The sequence below is a fragment of the Gobius niger genome (genome assembly GCF_951799975.1).
Source record: "Gobius niger genome assembly, chromosome: 2".
Classification (NCBI taxonomy): Eukaryota; Metazoa; Chordata; class Actinopteri; order Gobiiformes; family Gobiidae; genus Gobius; species Gobius niger.
Window position 1 is genome coordinate 25,445,338 of NC_136853.1, and position 15,414 is coordinate 25,460,751.

Consider the following 15,414-nt stretch of genomic DNA (forward strand, 5'->3'; position numbering starts at 1 on the left):
CTTATATGTTTACCGGTTTGACTAAGAAGTTAAGTCCAAAATGTGTACACTGCCGGGGAAAATATCTAGCCTGTAGATAATATTGTAACCATTTTTGTTTGAATTCCCTTATGATAAATATCCAGTTCAATTCAGACAACTCTCTCCAGAAAATGCAGCTCTTTCAAAACCGTACAGCACACGCCATCACACGGACCCTTACCTCTCACAAGCAACTTCACTGGCTTCCCATAAAACAAAGAATCTAATTCAAAATACAAAAATCATTACTATTACTATCATTATTATTCAAAGCACTTCCTAACCTGGCTCCTCCGTACATATCTGACCTCCTGCCCACACACTCTGCTCCTCCTTCTCTCCAGCTCCGTCACCAGGGGTGAGCCTTCAGCCGCTCTTCCCCCAGCTCTGGAACTCACTCCCCCCTGACCTACGTACCATAGACTCTCTGCCACTTTTCAAATCCAGACTGTCCCACACCATCAAGTCACACACTCACCATCTCTCACCAATGCTTTGCTCTATTTTATTCTGTTCTACTTGTAAATAATGGTAGGGGAAACACTGCATGTTGCTACAATGTGATTTAGTTTTGTCTTTCGTCGACTGCTCACAGGAATATTTGTTTCAGTAACTTGTCGCATTTAATACATTTTTGTGTTTTTCTTTCACACGGTATTTAGTTTCGAGGCCAGATATCAGCAAAGGTTTTTCCTTAGGGCTATTAAAACTGACATTTGTCATGGGCATGATTAAAGTGCACATGACACATTAGACAAACATTGCACTAAAACATTTAAAATTAAGATTCTGCGGAAAAAATCTAATCTTATCTTATCAAATAATTTTGCCGTTGCCTAATTTCAAATATGTGGTACTTCTTATGAGCACATTTTCTCCAGTTTGGTTTTACCCAAATCTAGGATGGAGGATGAAGATACACACAAAAAAGTAAATAAGCCACAAAAGAGAAATAAAAACGTGCCGTAACACAATGAAAAAGCGACAAAAACACGTTGAAAAAGTGACGAAAATGTGACGAAAACATGACAAAAAAGCTTCAAAAAAAAAAAAAAAAAATTAAGAAAGAAATAACGAAACGAAAAAGATGAAAACACAACAAAAATGTGACAAAAACGCCGTGACAACTCAACAAAAAAAAAAAAGTCTGATCATTTTTGTAGGTCTTAGCTTTCAAATGAGGCGCTTCACTAGCCTACAGGATTTTAGATTTGGGTTAAGCTGAACTGGAGAAAATGCGCTCGTTTATGGTGGGGGGCAAGAGGTTAAACTCCTATTATTTTAAATTTGAGAAAAATCGATGCTAAAAATGAACGTTTCTTCTTACGTCCGGGACCCCAGCACGTGACCGGAAGTGGGTGGAACTGTAGCGCTGTAACAAACAACAACATGCAAATCACCGAAAGTCCATAATAAAATGCTGCCCTTGCGGCACTTACCGCGGAGACAACCCCTCAGAGAGTCCCCGGCGGTCGTGCTGTTCAGGTTTGAGGCTCTGATTGGGAAAGGGACGACACCGACCGCAGGCAGCGTTACACCGAGAAGCTATTTGGACCATGACAAATACTAAATCAAAAGTAGCGGTGGGATTCATCGTAGCAGGTGCCCTGGGAGTGTTTTTTGGGGTTGTCCTAACCTTTGTGGGACCACTTATTATTGATGACCAAATAGTAAAGGTAAGACGCAGGGAATTACAAGCCGCCAAGCTGTAGCCTATAGCCTGTTTAACACAGCTGATAATTAAACTAACACTTCAAACTAATGTGCAAACTAGTGCTATGACGCGTTTAATTAGACACATTTGAATAATAATGTATATAATAATGTAAAAGCTTCAGCGATCATGTAATAGCTTTGACACTGAGGGCATGACAGCTTGCAAAAGTTTATCAGTGGTTTGATAAGGACGCCTTTAGTGAGATTTCTGTGAAAGTTATAAAGAAAGGAGCTTTATTGAAGGCAAATGAAATTAAATGACGGACTCCCTTGGAAACAAAAGCTAGAAGCCTGGACTGGTGCTGAATGACATATTTAAATAATTTCTTTGATTCTTTTGTTCTTTGATTTCTTTGATTTTGCAGAACACTGTGATTGATCCAGACAATGCAATGACATACACCATGTGGAAGGACGTCCCTGTTCCCTTTTTCATGTCTGTCTACTTCTTCAATGTCCTTAACCCTGAAGAAATCCTGCGAGGGGAAAAGCCTATGGTGGAGCAGCGTGGGCCATATGTGTACAGGTAAACACCTTTTTATTTCTTCACCACTGAGCTGTACATTTTAAACTTTTCCCTGGAACATTTTGTGCTTGGTCAATCACAGTCATTCCCCCTTTTCTGGGGCGTAGAGGGGTGCTGTTCAAGTAGGTTATGTAAGTTGCTCCATATGTAATCGAGAGGAGAGGAATGGGGAGCGATCGGGCTTTATATTGAACTTTGGCTCACATGTGGCTCACACAAAAATCCAAAAAGCAGCATCGCACACTCAAATAGCCGATGTCCAAAGTTTTATTTATTAAACAAAGATAGAGATTACGTTTCGGCATTGCCTTCCTCACATTATATATTTTTTTTCTTATTTGAACCACTGTGCATGTGCATTGAGTGCCAACAGATCTGGACATTGTGTATATATATATATATATATATATATATGTGTATATATATGCGTGTGTGTGTGTGTGTGTGTGTATATGGATTGTATATAGGAAAATGCACAGCAAAGCCTAACAATGCTATTTTCACTGATTTTGCTGCCTTATACAGTTTTAAATGTAAAAGAGGCTTCATCATCAGGTTACAAATATTTGTTTTTTATATATTTATTTCAGGAAACGTATTAATAAAGACAACATCACCTTCCATCCCAACTACACTGTCTCATACCTAGAGTACCGGCAATACTTCTTTGAGCCGAGCATGTCTGTGGGCAATGAGTCAGACGTTATTACCATCCCAAACATGCTGGTCCTGGTATGACCCTCGTGCTTCTTGAATTTTACAGTCTTGGAAACATGGCGCTAATGTTTATATTGTCTTTAGGGCGCATCTGTAATGTTGGAAAATCTTCCTTATCTTGTGCGACTAATGATTAGTACAACCTTTAAGGCCTGTAAAGAAGGTCCTTTTTTGACAAAGACTGTGGAGGAGCTTATGTGGGGCTATGACAGCGAGCTGGTGGAGTTACTCAATAAATACGCGCCGGGCATGTTGCCATCCTCTGGGAAGTTTGGCCTCTTTGCTGAAGTAAGTTGAAAAATGTAATCTCCAACTTTACAGAAATAGAAAAATAAAAATAAGTGGTCTGCATTCTGTTTTTAGTTTAACAACTCCAACACTGGTCTGTTCACAATCTTTACGGGAAAAGATAACATCCAAAATGTCCACAAAGTTGATTCCTGGAATGGCTTGACAGAGGTGAGTAAACTGTGTCATTAAAGATTGTGGTGTAATATTATCAAGTTGTTGTCTCTGATTCCAGCTGAGCTATTGGCGCACCCCTCAATGCAACATGATCAATGGCACAGCTGGTCAGATGTGGCCACCGTTCATGACCCCAGAATCCACTTTGCCTTTCTACAGTCCTGATGCCTGCAGGTAAATGTCTCCAAAACAAGTTACAGTTAATTTAATATTCAACTTAATTAATTTATTTGTATTTTCAGATCGATGGAGCTTGTTTACCAACGTCCTGGTTACATGAAGGGGATCCCTTATTACAGATATGTTGCACCACCGACCCTTTTTGCAAATGGGACGGATTATGAACCCAATTCAGGCTTCTGTCCATGCAGGCAATCTGGTCTGCTCAACGTCAGCAGCTGTCGCCAGAGTAACTATTTGTTTTTATTTTTGGCTATTATATTTTTTTACTACATTAATCTATTCATAAAACATAGTTGATATTTTCTGTCTGTCGCCCAGACTCTCCGATGTTCATCTCTCATCCTCACTTCTTTAACGCTGACCCTGTGCTGCTGGATTATGTGCAAGGACTGGCTCCCACTGAGCGGGAGCACGGCCTCTTCATCGACATTCACCCGGTGGGTGTTTGAGAGGACAACTATATAAGCAGAACTGATTATTGTCATTTAAAGCGGCTAGATGCAAGTTAGCCATTTCATACTCACTACTGCCACCTCAGGCCACATCTGCACCTTCCATATTAAGCTCGTGCATGACGGCAATTGGGACCCGAAGTAAAACTTTTTGAGTGACAGTGCAGGATTTTAGAGGCAGTTGTGGTGAACAGGTCTGGGCTCATTCTACACATTAGGACATGGCTGGAACATGTAGGGGGAGGACAATACTCAATTTTAACATTTTTAAACTCTGTATAGTCCCTTTAATGAGTGCTGTAGCCGTAGCTGTCAGTGTCCTTGGGAATCCTAAGACGACGTTATCTGATTGTATCATGAACTTTGTATTGCGTGCCACTATCACATGCACACGTCAAAGCTTTTGGTAAAAAGGTTTAGAAAATCAAATCAACCTTCATGCCTTCTATTATTTCTAACATGTATACCAGCAAACTTGTACCTACTCCTTGTTTTGTGCTTTTGAATTTCTTACCGAAGCACAGATTGGTCTTTACTGATAATGTTGAGTAAATATTGGGCAAAAGCCAATATTTACAAATCTTTGTACAGTTTGTGTAGTTGATTAAATTATAGAATATCAAATCTAGATGGGTTGCCAGTAAAACCATCAAACCTGATAATTACACCACAGCTGAGATAAGTGTGGTTGGTTTACCTAAGAGTTTACTATAAGGCAGTTATGAATTGAGTCAGTTTATTTGTCTTCATTACTCTGGTACTTCGAGGCTTTTTATTACTACAATATAAAATGCCACATTTTTATAGTTGATGGGGTAATGTCAAGCCGATTATAGTTCAATAGACCAGCTGTTACATCAAATGTTTATCTACAAGATAGTCTTATCTAAATTGGTGAAGTCCTTTTATCAGTTTGACACAGCGCTTGGTCACAAACATTGTTACAGTCACCTGATTTGTTTCTGAGTCATTGTTTGACTTGATGATTATTATATTGAAAGTGTGCTTAAAAGTCGTCTTTGTTTTCACAGGAAACTGGAGTACCTCTAAATGTGTCCATTCGCCTGCAACTCAACCTTTACATGAAGACAGTGCCAGGAATAACGTAATTAATTTACAAAGTTTCTATTAATACATTTCAAAAACTTTGTTTTCCTCAGTCTGAAAAATTTGTAATTTCCTTTTCTGATCTTTATAGAGAAACAGGCAAGATTTCCGAGGTGGTGATGCCAATGCTTTGGTTTGAGGAGGTATTTGATTTGTTCAATATAAACTTAAGCGATTACTACATTTCTGACACACCTTTGTTCATCATTTTTAGAGTGGTTATATTGATGGTCCCATTCTGGACACTTTCCACACAAACCTCGTGGTTCTGCCTGTTGTCATGGAGGTCATGCAGTATGGCTTCATTGCTCTTGGTCTAGTAACTATAGTCATCTCTATCCTGGTGCTGCGAAGACAAAAGGTAACACTCGGCGTCACTTAGCTCAGACTCAAGGTTCCATATTATGCCTTTTCATCTTAATTTTTATTTATATTCGACGGATATATAGTGCACAGAAATAAATCAAAGCAAAAAACAGTCATGTGCATACAAAAGCAATGTAAGGGAGCGGGGTGTTTTGTAAGTTTGCATAATATGGAACTTAAAAATTGCTTATTGCATGTAAAGTACTTGTGTATAACACTCTAAAAAGAGGAATAGAAGACTGCTTGGAAAGTGCCTCTCTACATTCAGGTCTCTCTTAAATAAAGGCTAGTCCAGAATGTACTTTTGTAGAATTATTTTATTATTAATATAAAAAGTAAAAAAAAAAAAAAAAAATCTATTGCATTTTCTATTCCTCAATTATAGAATTAACAAGTCGTTTCACAATTGATTGAGAAAAGTATAGTTCTGCCTTGCATCAGTACAAACAGATTTATCCAATAGCTACAGAGGTTATCTGTCATGTAACTGTAAAGTGCTTATCGGGTCAACAAAATGTGTCCTGTTATGTCAGAACATGAGTTTGCCCCCCAGATTTTTACCTTTCTGTCCAACATGTTCAGCTCACTTCCACAGGTGCACTTTTTGGTTTGGTGTATAGTTTATGTATGTTTTCGCAGAGGTTTCAAAGCAGTGCTGCAGATTTGAACACATCTACCGTACTGGAGAATCCCTGGGTAAAATAAAAACACAAGAATTCAATATGGAATCATGATTGGAGATTGAAATCTTTAAATCCTCAATTACCAGTAGTTTACCCAAGCAATTACTCTATATTTTATCTTGGTGAAAGACAAAGCTATATTTGATGAGATTATTATACATCAAATACTAAAAATATAAATCTATATTGAATGCTTCACTTTGCATGCCTGAATGACTCACGAATCACTGCATGCATCAAACGCCACCATCAAACGCCACCACCTGCATGCATCAAATTCCTTCATCTACTTCATAGATTATGTTTTGAGCTGATAAACAATTTGGTCATTTTTTAGGCAACGCGAAATGAGCCAATAAAGAGTTCCCACGAAGTGGGAAAAAAATAAAATTATTATCTCAGGTGGGTGCCACACAATAACATGTTTACCAGTGGGAATGCTTGTGTCAAAAGCCTTATTTGTATTACACAATTCCTCTTCTTTAATGTGACATGACTGACCTACAGAAGTACAGAAGTTAATTAATTTGTTTTTCCTTTTTTTCCTCCTGTTTGGTTGGTATTAAATAGAAAAGCAAAAATGTAGCTGACGATGTACCAGACAGAAAACGACGCAGTTTGGCAGACGAGAAAACGGCTCTTCTTCAGGAAAATGACTAATGCACGAGGTGCTGCTTATCTGCAACCAAACATTGAACTGGACGGACCTTGGTGCTTTGTTTTCAAATTCATCTTAATTGTCAGAGTCAAAGGTTGCTGAAACTCAATGCCAAAGACTAAATGAGTTGAGGCCAACTGTCAAGAGTGTTGTGTGTTGTCAAGCAGTATCACTGTGAATAATCTAGCACTTATTAAGGAGCAGTAGTGAACATTTGTGAAATTTTGTGATATTGATATTCTCTATCAACAACAAGGGAACTTTCTTTTTTTTTTTGGATTCTTTCCAAATGTGCCTTGAAAAAGACTTGTCATGGACATGTTTAACTACCTTCATATTATTGTGTACTGACATACACCTGGCATCCTCCAAAATGTAAACTTCTGTAAAGCTGTACATACTGTTTGGCATGGACCGTTTTGGGCCACATTAAAGTAACTTTCTATGACTATCTTTATCAAGAATTATTTTCTTTTTAAGTCTATCACAGACAGTTAGTGCACTGATGCATTGCTCATCAATGAATTTTACTTTGACTTCTGCATGATAGAAATATATAGTTCAACTAAATTGATAACCTTGATATTTTAAGCCTGCATTGCATTGTTAAAAAAAAAAAAAAAAAGGGAAGGAAGCCACTTCAGCCCATTTCTAACCAAAATGAAGTGTTTTCCCCCACAAACTACAAAGCATGAATCATATTTTTTTGCTATGTAAAAGTTTTATTTCATTTACTTAACATCTTTAAAACTAATGATTGTCTAAGAAGGAAATAATGCATGGGGAATCAGGCAGATCTTCAATGGAAAAAATTATTAGTTACTGCCTTTATTCTGGCTGAGATGGTAGCCTAATCCCACAGCCGCTTATTACTCCTAAAAATACACCTTTCCATCAATCATTAAAAAATAAATCCGCACAAAAGGCTTCAGAGAGTCATGTGGCTCTTGAGGTAGTGGTTACCCCGTTCCAATTTCTATGGTTCCAACGCGCGCTTTCTCCCCCTTTAAAAAAGTAATTGACAATCACAACACTAGGTGGCAGTACATGCACTCAAAATGTTACCATTACGTCACAAAACATATCTATTTATAAAGTATTTAATGTTCATACACGAAAAAACATGATATATTTTTAAGACACACTGTAGAGAAACAACAGAAAAAAAACATACAAATATTCATATAGTACATATCTCCAACTTGTAGCTCCTTATCTTGGTTTAGCCCTCAGAAACAGGTGCTATCCATAACTACTCCCACATGCACTCTACAGTGTTTGAGGCAAACAGCTCAATACATTAACAAACGCGTGATTCCTGACATGTTTCTGAAGTTAAGCACAGCTTGACTCAAAAGTCATGTGTTCAAAGAGATACGAGGTTTTATGAGAGGGCAGCTCTGCCTTTTACTGAGGCGCCGCTGAAGGGGGCACAGCACCGGGCACTGCTGCTGTTTCCATCCTGCCTTGATATGTGCTCACCTGAAAATACACAGATCATAGAACTCAGGTCTCAAAGTTAATTATCTACAACAAAATGTGTTCACCAGGAAGAGGAAGAAAAAAAACAGCCCATACTGAATACACATAAAGTATTTGTTAGGAGAAGGTGTATGAGACCTCTTGATGCTTGTATATTATGAGCATTAACACTTCTATCTAGATTTTGTGTTAAGACATGTGAGTATAATAGTAAATCAATCAAAAGACTGTCTAAAAGTAAATCCAAACATGAGAGATCAAATGACTCCACTCAGCATCTCTTCTACTGGCACATACCTGGGTTTGAAGGCACCGTGGGGATTTGAGCTCTTGCTCCTCCATCACCACGCTGGCCACACAGCAACACAAAATCTGCTGGAAGCCTTCTCTGAACCTGTACAGAATGTTCATTAGCAGATCAATTAAGTAAGGATTAAACAAGGAGGAGCTTTGCATTATACATTTTTAATGCACGGCGCAGAGTCACAAACACCACGAACTGTTTAATGCACAGCTATGTATTGTTTAATCCGCTTAAACCATGGTCCCACAAACTGGGCCTGTTTTTTTTTTTTTTTTAAAGTCCCGGGCAGGGGTTATTTTTTTCAGTTTGACATTACTATGGAAACAGCTGCACTGGAGGGATATAAAATGTGATTTAACTGTTGCCGGACTAACTGTGCAGTTATATGAAAGTAATGCATGCTTTTTCACTGACCAAGATATAAACAATGTATAATAGAGCTATCTAGAATTGTCTAATATCTAAATAAATGAGATCCTGAAATCAGCATTACCTGCTGTTGAGGCAGTAGTAGATAATGGGGTTGTACATGGTGGAGCTCATGGCCAGCCACATAATAGCCAGATAAACCTGCTGGATGTACAAATCTTCCATAATACTCGGAAAAAACTGGTGCAACAGGAAGTAGATGTGATAAGGCAGCCAGCAGACAGCAAAAGTGCACAACACAATGACCATCATCTTCACCACCTGCCACAGAATAGACAGACAGGGTTTTAAAAACCTGTCCAATTGGTATTGTCACAAGAGGATTAAAAATCCATTAAATCAAACGATTCTATTTACAGATTGAACAGGGTGCACCTTGCGTTTGGCAAAAAGTTGTTGTTGGTAGTGCTCAGAGGAGTCCCCAGGTATCTCACTGGCCCACAGAGTAATGCCTACAGTCATATAGGCATATCCCATAATACACAGGGGTAGGATATAGATCAGCACAGTCACACAGACATAGTATCTAGGGGAAATAACATATTTTACACACTGATTATCAACAATTATACATTATGAATTATGATCACACTTATGGTACATTTTTCAAAGCGTTTATGAAAATGCGAAAGAAGAAAAGCTAATTTATACAAAAGGAAATATTTTACAACTTCACTCACATTTTTTCAAAGTCTACTATGGCATACTCTGGCCAGTCTATGTAGCAGACAGACCGTCCAGGGAGCTGGACTGTAGAGGAGAAGTAATACTGGGGGAAAGCCAAAAGCAAAGCCAAGATCCAGATGATGACAATGACAAACCGAGTCTCTGTGGAAGACAGTCTCTGCTGCAGAGGATGGATGATCGCAATGTACCTGGAACACACAAATACTGAGCTTGATCTGCCCCCAGGCACACACTCTCATCTGAAAGTCATCATGTATTATATACGGGTATGGGTCACACTCACAGACAAAACATACTGTACCTGTCCAGAGCTACAGCCGTCATTGAGTAAATACTGGCAAATATGGCAGCGATCGGGAAGAAGTTGTGAAAGCGGCAGTAAACTAAACCAAAGTACCACTCATTGTGAACAGCATAAGCAAAGTTGATAACTGTGTTGAATGCTGACATAGAGGCTTCAGCAAAGGCAAGATTCACCTGCCAAAAAATAACAACTACACGTTATAAAAACAGTATATCTCTTGATGATGATGTTTACATACACTTTATAAAAAGACACATTTGCATTTTTTCTCACTGTCTGACATGAAACCAAAAGAATGAGAGATAGAATGCTTTAGAAATGTAGTTGTGTTTTTAAAATACCTTTAAACAATTTGGGAAGCCCAGATGACGATGTCATGTCCTTGGAAGCACAGGTCTAATTCATTCTTGGGTATATTGGTTCAAACAATGATGTAAATGTCCAGCATTCATACAGATCAGAAAGAAGGCGGGTTCTGTGTCCCAGAGATGAACGTGTTGTGTCTGAAATGTGAATATCAACCCAAGAACAAAGGCAAAAGACCTGGTGAAGATGCTGAACCTGGTAAGAGTTTGTCATTAACCAGAGTGAAACAAGTGCTGTACCGACATGGGCTGAGAGGGAACTCTGCCAGGAAGAAGCTCTTACTCCAAAAAAGACATCAAAAAAGCCAGATTGAAGTTTGCAAATAAAAAAAGGTTAGAGACTTTAAGTTTTGGAGACAAATCCTTTGGTCTGACAAAAACAAAATTGAATTGTTTGGCCATAATGACCATTGCCATGTTTGGAGGAAAAAGGGGAATCTTGGAAACCTGAGAACACTGGGGGGGCAGCATCATGCTGTGGGGTTGTTTTGCTGCGAGAGGGACTGGTGCACTTCACAAAATAGATGACATCATAAAGAAAGAACAGCATGTGGAAATATTTGAGCGTCAGCCAGGAAGTTAAAGCTTGGGCGCAGATGGGTCTTCCAAATGGACAATGACCCAAAGCAAACTGCCAATACTGGTTACAAAGTGTCTTAAGGACAAAGTCAATGGATCTCAATCCAGTTGAAAATGTTTGGGCAGAGCAGAAAAGTCATGTGCAAGATGGCTACAAATGTGTCTCAGTTACACCAGCTCTGTTTGGAGGAATGGACCAAAATTCCTGCCAAATGGGGAGGCTTGTGGAAGGAAATCCAAAACCTTTGACCTTGAATATAAAACATAAAACAGTGTAGAAAATTCTATCTCTTAATCTAATTTTGAAAATTCTATTTGGCCTAAAAACGTAAAAGTTAATTCTGGTTTCATGTCAGACAGTGAGGAAACAATGCAAATGTGTCTTTTTTTATAAAGTGTATGTCAACATCTGGTTCCCACTGTTTACTTATATAGGCCAGATGAGAAAAACATTTTACATGGTTGGATCTTAACAGGGTTCCAAGTAGAACTTAGGCAACAAGAAGAGATGGGAGTGAGACGAAAACTGTTGTAAAACTGTGAGTAAAGGTTTTATTGAATACAACAAATGAACTGAAATAGCCTGTTTTGCAGCTGATCAAAAGTTTAGGTCCACACGCCTAAATATGTGCAAACATTTGGATTCAGTGTCCTTTTCTGTCAGGTATTCACACTGTCATGACATCCTGAGCCCATTGACTGTCCGTCAAGACACTGGACTATCCTCGACCATTACTGAAGCCGACTGCAGCCCAATAACCATAAGACGGCAAATGCAACTGAAGGGCTTCAAAATCAAAGGTCTCGTCTTCTTGTTTGGACTTTGCAAGAGAGCATCAAACATGGGACATTGAAAGGTCACCGCCATCCTCACTGCACTGGCTCCCCATTCAATTTTGCGTAGAGTACAAGATCCTCCTGCACACCCATCACTGTTTGCACCGCCCTCACTGAACTATTCACACCACACACCTCAACCAGGACCCGGTCAGGCCAACAGAGCGCCGTCCGGTCATGTCCAGGACACGGCTCAAAACAATGGGCAACAGGGCCTTTGAAGCCGCTGATCCCCGCCTGTGGAGAGCCCTCCCAGACCACCTCAGGGCCCCGTAGACGGTGGATGCTTTTAAGAAAATACTTCTAACCCACCTTTTTACACAAGCGTATCCCAACAGCCAATGCTTGTTTTTAGTCCTGTTTTTTTTGTTATATTGTTTCTATTCTTTCGTCCACTTGTTGCATTTTGAGATTTGGTGTCAAATATAAAGAGCAGTACAAATAAAATGTATTATTATTATTGATTGACTGCGGAATTCTTCCGCAGTCAATTATTGGTTTTCATGTTCTTTATTATTATTGATTGACTGCGGAATTCTTCGAATTTTTGCATTGGTGTGTATGTGGACCTGTCGCATTAGTGTGTATGGGGGAATCCAGCCAATCGGGAGACTCCAGGACTTTCAGCCATTTGTGCAGCTTCTGCCAATCAAGCACTGAGGCCATTTCAACAGTTTGACCAGTTTATGGAATATAAAAGTTTATGCAATATTAACAATTTATGCAAATTAACCACTTAATGCATTTTAAACCGTTTATGCAACTTAAGAGTTTATGCCATTTAGGACTTATGAATTTTAAAGAGTTTATGCAATTTACATAATTTATGCAAATTAACCCATTCATGCAATTTACCACTTTATGCAGTTTATACAGTTTATGCAACATGACATTTTATGCATTGTACCAGTTTATGCAAATTAGATTATGCAAATTAAGCAATTTATGCAATTTGAACAGTTTATGCAATTTATGCATTCGCTTCCCGCAATTCCGCAGTCAATCTCAATGGCGCAGCCATGAGTTCTATGAGCCACAGAGGAGGGGGCGTCACAATGATCTGGGCTGCTTTTTCCTTCAGTGGACCAATGGAGCTTCAGGTGGTGCAGAGACGTCAAACTGGCTCTGTGCAGATGTTACAGAGAGTGCATCCCTCTGAGGGCCCTCGTCTCTGTGAGAACCACTGATTATTGGGCTAGCCTGGATAACACCAGACTAAAATCACAAGTGATATTTAGTCTGGGGACCACCAATTCATTTTCTCGTAGGAGAGGTGTGGTTTACGATCGTCCATACTCGTTTATTGGGCGATACGAAAAAAAAAAAAAAGTCTCATGCGTCTGCACGTAGCCATGGCCAATCGTATCATCGTATGAGATGACGTATGACGTACCCGCTGTAAACTTTTGAGCTAAATTATTTAGAACAAGGTCTAAAGCTTGATCAAAAAATACCATTGTGTCTGCTGCTGTCACGTTGGATCCGTCATCTTTTTATTATCCGTAAATAAACTACAAGCTTCCATATATCGAATAGCGCGTCATTGTCTTGCCGTCCCTCCTCGCTCTGTGATTGGTTCCCAAATCCACCGGAAAATTTCGGCCATGGTCCCCAGGCTGTTGTGCAGTTCGAAATAATTCGAGCGCACACAGCAGCATGGCGTTAGCCAGGTTATTATTGGGCTGCAGTTGGCTCCAATAATGGCCTTCATTTGGGTTGAGGATCATCCAGTGTCTTGGACAGCCAATCAAATCCTCATCCATTTGCCGTTTTTGTTCATAACCCTCATGATCTTTTAAGAAATAAAAAATTACTGTTATTGCATCCAACCTCAGCGGTGATGGTGCGCTGCAAGAACCCTCCTGCTTATGCTCAACAACCCAAACACGTTAAAAAGGAGACATTTATTTTGTCTTTGCCATCGGGACGTCATGACAGTGAGAAAGAAAAAAATGATACTGAATCCACATTTTGATCAGTTGCAAATCAGCCTATTTCAGTTTCATTGTTGTTTTCAATAATAGAGTTACTCAAATGTTTTTTTGTGTGTCTCATTCCCACTTATACATATTGAAGTTCTACTTGGAATATTGTTCAGATTCAACCATGCAAAATGTGAATTTTTACATTTTACATTTTACAACAGGCCCTCACCCTCCGCGGGCGGTCTCTTTTTCCTCCAAGCTCGGGTCCTCTACCAGAGGCCTGGGTGTTTGAGGGGTTCTGCTCAGTATCTTTGCTCTTCCTGGAACTGCACTTTTCTGTACCGAGATGTCTGATATTTTTCCTGGGTTCTGCTATAGCCACTCCTCCAGTTTGGCATTGCTATGTCAACCACAACGGCTTTTCTCTGCTCTTTGTATCTGGAAGTCCCACAGGATCTTGGCTCGGTCATTCTCTACCACCTTTGGAGGTGTTTCCCATTTTGACCATGGGGTTTCCAGCCCATACTCTGCACAGATGTTCCTGTACACTATACCAGCCACTCGGTTATGGCGCTCCATGTAGACTTTCCCTGCAGCATCTTACACCCACCTGCAGTTATGTGCTGGATTGTCTCAGGGCCTGTGCAAAGTCTACACCTGGGGTCATGTCTGGTGTGATAGATCTGACATCAGAAAAAAGGAACACAAGACACTAGACAAATAGCAGGGGCTCAAAGAAGAGCTAGAGACAGCCTGGAGGGTAAAGGCATCAGTGGGCACTTGGGGCAAACTGGAGGAGTGGCTACAGAAGATACCAGGAACCCTCAAGCTCCCAGGCCTCTGGTATAGGACCCAAGCTTGGAGGAAAAGAGGAGAAAGAGACCGCCTGCAATGTATTTATATATATATATATATATATATATATATATATATATATATATATATATATATATATATACATACACACACACACACACACACACACACGAACACACCTACACACACACATTATTATGGTTATTATGGTTTTAATGATTTATTTTATTTTTATTTGTTTATTTACTTTGGTTTCTTTTTTTCCTTAAAGGGAAGTGGGTGGGACCAGAGGGGAAAAAACTACATAGATTGTGTTGTGTGTTGCTTGTTGGCAACTTCTTGTGAAATAAAAAACATAATAAAAAAGTCAGTTAAATCCAATTGGCGACTCTTTTTTTTTGGGTCAGGCAGTGTATATAATATCTTCAGAAAATCAATTATTTTGTGATGGCTCACTTTATCTGAAGGGCATGGCTTAAGTTGCCTGATTACGTTCAGGTAAATTGGGCCATTTTACCTTACCAAAAAGTAGTTGGTGACGGTCCTCATGCGCTTTTGCGACAGGATGATCCAAATGACCAACACGTTTCCCACAACCGACACGGCAACTATGCTGCAGTAAGCCAAAGCCCACAGCGTAATTTGCCAAACGGGTTGAACAAATTGATTCAATTCGACAGACGCGTTTGACGACGCGTTAGAAAATGAAATATTGTTGAAAGGGTCCATTCTTACTGCGCACGGCGCTTGTTGTTCTTTGTCAAAGAAAATAGTCAGTGTCCAGTTAAAGCA

General features: G+C 39.4%; 2 protein-coding genes across 3 annotated transcripts; one reads left to right on the forward strand and one right to left on the reverse strand.

Moving 5' to 3' along the window:
- Positions 1 to 1,377: 1,377 nt before the first annotated feature.
- scarb1 (scavenger receptor class B, member 1) lies at positions 1,378 to 7,296 on the forward strand. Of its 2 annotated transcripts, XM_079551707.1 has the most exons (13): positions 1,378 to 1,697; positions 2,103 to 2,263; positions 2,854 to 2,995; positions 3,065 to 3,268; positions 3,344 to 3,439; positions 3,504 to 3,619; positions 3,688 to 3,854; positions 3,947 to 4,065; positions 5,112 to 5,185; positions 5,279 to 5,330; positions 5,402 to 5,548; positions 6,574 to 6,638; positions 6,807 to 7,296. In XM_079551707.1, exons 1-12 carry the CDS (start codon positions 1,578 to 1,580, stop codon positions 6,622 to 6,624), a joined length of 1,449 nt encoding a protein of 482 aa, XP_079407833.1. In that variant the 5' UTR covers positions 1,378 to 1,577; the 3' UTR covers positions 6,625 to 6,638; positions 6,807 to 7,296. The 2 variants fall into 2 exon arrangements, with proteins under 2 accessions (XP_079407833.1, XP_079407832.1); XM_079551706.1 differs by lacking the exon at positions 6,574 to 6,638 and having other exon boundaries at positions 6,807 to 7,295.
- A 998-nt stretch (positions 7,297 to 8,294) lies between these two features.
- On the reverse strand, positions 8,295 to 10,133 carry tacr1b (tachykinin receptor 1b). The gene is made up of 6 exons (XM_079551681.1): positions 10,098 to 10,133; positions 9,790 to 9,984; positions 9,485 to 9,635; positions 9,174 to 9,370; positions 8,674 to 8,770; positions 8,295 to 8,376 (listed from the first exon to the last, which is right to left on the reverse strand). Exons 1-6 carry the CDS (start codon positions 10,118 to 10,120, stop codon positions 8,302 to 8,304), a joined length of 738 nt encoding a protein of 245 aa, XP_079407807.1. The 5' UTR covers positions 10,121 to 10,133; the 3' UTR covers positions 8,295 to 8,301.
- Between the last annotated feature and the right edge of the window lie 5,281 nt (positions 10,134 to 15,414).

Bases quoted from the DNA above. Each gene is read 5' to 3' on its own strand.
- scarb1 (XM_079551706.1), top strand. From the start codon at position 1,578: ATGACAAATACTAAATCAAAAGTAGCGGTGGGATTCATCGTAGCAGGT. The intron at 3,269-3,343 runs GTAAGTTGAAAA...TTCTGTTTTTAG, and splicing joins AGTTTGGCCTCTTTGCTGAA to TTTAACAACTCCAACACTGG. The intron at 3,440-3,503 runs GTGAGTAAACTG...CTCTGATTCCAG, and splicing joins CCTGGAATGGCTTGACAGAG to CTGAGCTATTGGCGCACCCC.
- tacr1b (XM_079551681.1), bottom strand. From the start codon at position 10,120: ATGACGGCTGTAGCTCTGGACAG. The intron at 9,985-10,097 runs GTACAGTATGTT...TGTGTGTTCCAG, and splicing joins ACGGCTGTAGCTCTGGACAG to GTACATTGCGATCATCCATC. The intron at 8,771-9,173 runs GTAATGCTGATT...CATTCTGTACAG, and splicing joins TACTACTGCCTCAACAGCAG to GTTCAGAGAAGGCTTCCAGC.